Genomic DNA, 3,663 nt, shown 5'->3' with positions numbered 1-3,663 from the left:
TTCTTTTTATGTTATCAAATAGACTTCCAATCAGTGTCCCTATACCGTTTTTTTATGTTTACGTGGAGTGCCAGGGAAAGACATGCTTGTAATGTCACAGTAGTTCATCTACATACTGCGGAATAGCTTAGTCGGTAGTGAGTTGGATGGTCGATTAGGCCATTAGGTGCCGTGGGTTCGAATCCTGCTCAAGGTAAGAAAAATTATGATTCTATACCAGTGCTTCCAAGAGTTGTCCCGGTGTCGGCTCTCACCCCTTAATACCTAATCCATTTCGATAGTGTTATACCTTGTTACTCCTGTGATAAAAGGGAGATAACTACAGTTTTTCAAGGTATTATTATTTTTATTTATTCTCAACAACCAGGGTGTCTGAATAAAGACAATATAGGAGCAAGATATATGTACCTCTTTTGGTATGTATTGTGCATCTTAGGCCCCTTCCCACTCTTATTTTCTTTACCATAGGAAAAGATTTGTCTGCAAGCCCCCTATTCAACTAACACCTAACCAAATGATAAATAAAAATACCACAATATATCACACTGCATCTTCACGATTGTCAAGGTATTACATCTTCATCTTATACCTTGACTGCAATGGCGCACTTTCTTCTTTAGCGGGTTAGCGATTTGATTGGATTGTATGCTAGCATATACAGCCAATCAGAGCCCTCAATTTCATGCCTAACTATTTTTAGTGTTTCGAGGCTCAAATTGGTTTTATCCAATCAAATCAAATTGATGCCTTCATAAACTTCCTTGAAACAAGAATGTGGACATTTGAAGTCAGGATAAAAGATGAAGAGAAATGGCTTCTTAATTTGGTCCCAAGGCCCAATGTTATGCCAATATTTAAGGACGAAGACTTTCGTTTAAGTGAAACCCTCTTTTATAAATCACTCAGGTTTCTCCCTTAGTTGTTTTATCGTTTCAAGTTTGGTTTGAAATGCATCATGTCCTTTTAAATGTAAAGCCAGTCTAAATGCCTTGGCAAAATACATTTTACAAACATCACATTGGTAAGGTTTATCTTCAGTATGTATTTTCATGTGCTGATTTAGAGAACGTGCTCTTGTAAAACACTTTTTACAAACATCACATATGTAAGGTTTCTCTCCAGTATGTGTTCTCATATGAATATTTAGAGTACTTGCAATTATAAAACACATTCCACAAACTCCACATTGATAAGCTTTCTCTCCAGTGTGTATTTTCTTGTGGATATTAAGTGAGCCTTGCCCAGTAAAACGCTTTTCACAAACATCACATTTATATGGTTTATCTCCAGTGTGTGATCTCATGTGAATATTAAGCGCATTTGTCTGTTTAAAACATCTATTACAAACATCACATTTGAAAGGTTTCTCACCAGTATGTATTCTCTTGTGAACATTAAGTGCACCATTCTCTTTAAAACATAATTTACAAACATCACATTCATAAGGCTTTTCTCCAGTATGTTTTCTCATGTGAACATTAAGGCTATCTGAACGAGTAAAGTTCTTGTCACATACTCCACATTGATAAGGTTTCTCCCCAGTATGTTTTCTCTTATGAACATTTAGGCTTACTAACTGGCTAAAACACATATTACAAACATCACATTTATAAGGTTTCTCTCCAGTATGTGTTCTCATGTGAACTTTAAGAGTTGATACCGCTGTGAAACATTTTCCACAAACATCGCAATTGTGAGAATTTTTGTTTTTGACAGATTTATCCATATATAAATTATATTTCTGAAACAAAAAAAAACAAAAACAATGCAGAACAGGAAGAGAAATATTTTACGGATTGGTCTTAGACTTATGGGCGTGCTTTTGTTCAATTGAAAGTAAATTACGGATTGGATATTATATTTGTATATTTTGACTTAGTTCATGGGAAATATATTGACAAGAAGAGGTTGTTTATTTTATGACACGTTCAATATACTTTATGAGATAATTTCAATTTGTCTTAACTTTCCTTTCGTTAGCAGACATTTCCGATTGTTACCCTACAGAGTTTCCACGTCTCAAATGATTATGCAGATCTACCACATCATTTCAGTCAAAATTAAAAGTGTCCATTAAAAAGTTCGGCATGTCTTGAAAAGTGATATATATGGATCTGTGTTGAGACTTAATTTCCCTCATTAAACACTGCATGGTGTTTCCCGTGGCCAATTACCCATCAGGTGTAGAAAAAAAACGACTCATTTTATCTCATTCTTTTTTTTTTCAATCACTTTTTAAAAATCAGGAATCAATCTTTAAAATACGTGCACTTCCGGGTTTGCTTAATTTTAAAGTTTTTATGTGGTTATTATTGATGTATTATTCAGACTTTTACTGTAAGTAGTCAACCACACCCTAACCCTCAATTAATCAATGTTATGCAGCATTTCTTCAGGGAATTTGGATACTGTTTAGCTAGTGTTGATTTTGGATCCCTTGGCACTGTTCCTATTTCGCAATGTAGTGTTTTTAAATAGTTTTGGCCTTTAAAAATTAACAGCTGGAGTTTTTAGTTCAGATTCTTGAAAGGATGCATTTCTCTAGATTTTGGTGTTGAGTTTTCACAAATTTGACCTACAAAAAGCGGAATGTCCCTTTAACTCTTTTGTTTAGTCGTACTTGCTCGCCATATCATTCAATCTCGACACTGTCGTCCGTTCTTGAAAATTACCATATATCTTTTCCGTTTGGCACTTTCGAACAACGCATTGATCTAAAACTTATGGCTAGTACAATCGATAAAGATATGGCTCTGTGCCCCTATTGATGAATATAGTTAATTCAAACATATTCTATATAGTTAATTCAAACATATTCAATATAGTTAATTCAAACATATTCAATATAGTTAATTCAAACATATTCAATATAGTTAATTCAAACATATTTAATATAGTTAATTCAAACATATTCAATATAGTTAATTCAAACATATTCAATATAGTTAATTCAAACATATTCAATATAGTTAATTCAAACATATTCAATATAGTTAATTTAAACATATTCAATATAGTTAATTCAAACATATTCAATATAGTTCATTCAAACATATTCAATATAGTTAACTCAAACATATTCAATATAGTTAATTCAAACATATTTAATATAGTTAATTCAAACATATTCAATATAGTTAACTCAAACATATTCAATATAGTTCATTCAAACATATTCAATATAGTTAATTCAAACATATTTAATATAGTTAATTCAAACATATTCAATATAGTTAATTCAAACATATTCAATATAGTTTATTCAAACATATTCAATATAGTTAATTCAAACATATTCAATATAGTTAATTCAAACATATTCAATATAGTTAATTCAAACATATTCTATATAGTTAATTCAAACATATTCAATATAGTTAATTCAAACATATTCAATATAGTTAATTCAAACATATTCAATATAGTTACTTCAAACATATTCAATATAGTTAATTCAAACATATTTAATATAGTTAATTCAAACATATTCAATATAGTTCATTTAAACATATTCAATATAGTTAATTCAAACATATTCAATACAGTTAATTCAAACATATTCAATATAGTTAATTCAAACATATTCAATATAGTTCATTTAAACATATTCAATATAGTTAATTCAAACATATTCATTATAGTTAATTCAAACATATTCAATAT

At 30.4% G+C, this 3,663-nt stretch overlaps 1 protein-coding gene across 1 annotated transcript; it reads right to left on the bottom strand.

The window, feature by feature from the left end:
- Positions 1 to 898: 898 nt before the first annotated feature.
- LOTGIDRAFT_135793 (hypothetical protein) lies at positions 899 to 1,726 on the bottom strand (the record flags this gene model as incomplete). The annotated part of the gene is made up of 1 exon (XM_009046372.1): positions 899 to 1,726. The coding sequence occupies one exon, from the start codon at positions 1,724 to 1,726 to the stop codon at positions 899 to 901; it is 828 nt and encodes a 275-aa protein (XP_009044620.1).
- Positions 1,727 to 3,663: the final 1,937 nt, after the last annotated feature.

Source organism: Lottia gigantea (assembly GCF_000327385.1).
Source record: "Lottia gigantea unplaced genomic scaffold LOTGIsca_100, whole genome shotgun sequence".
NCBI classification, from domain to species: domain Eukaryota; kingdom Metazoa; phylum Mollusca; class Gastropoda; family Lottiidae; genus Lottia; species Lottia gigantea.
This window is presented reverse-complemented; position numbering and strand designations above follow the sequence as displayed.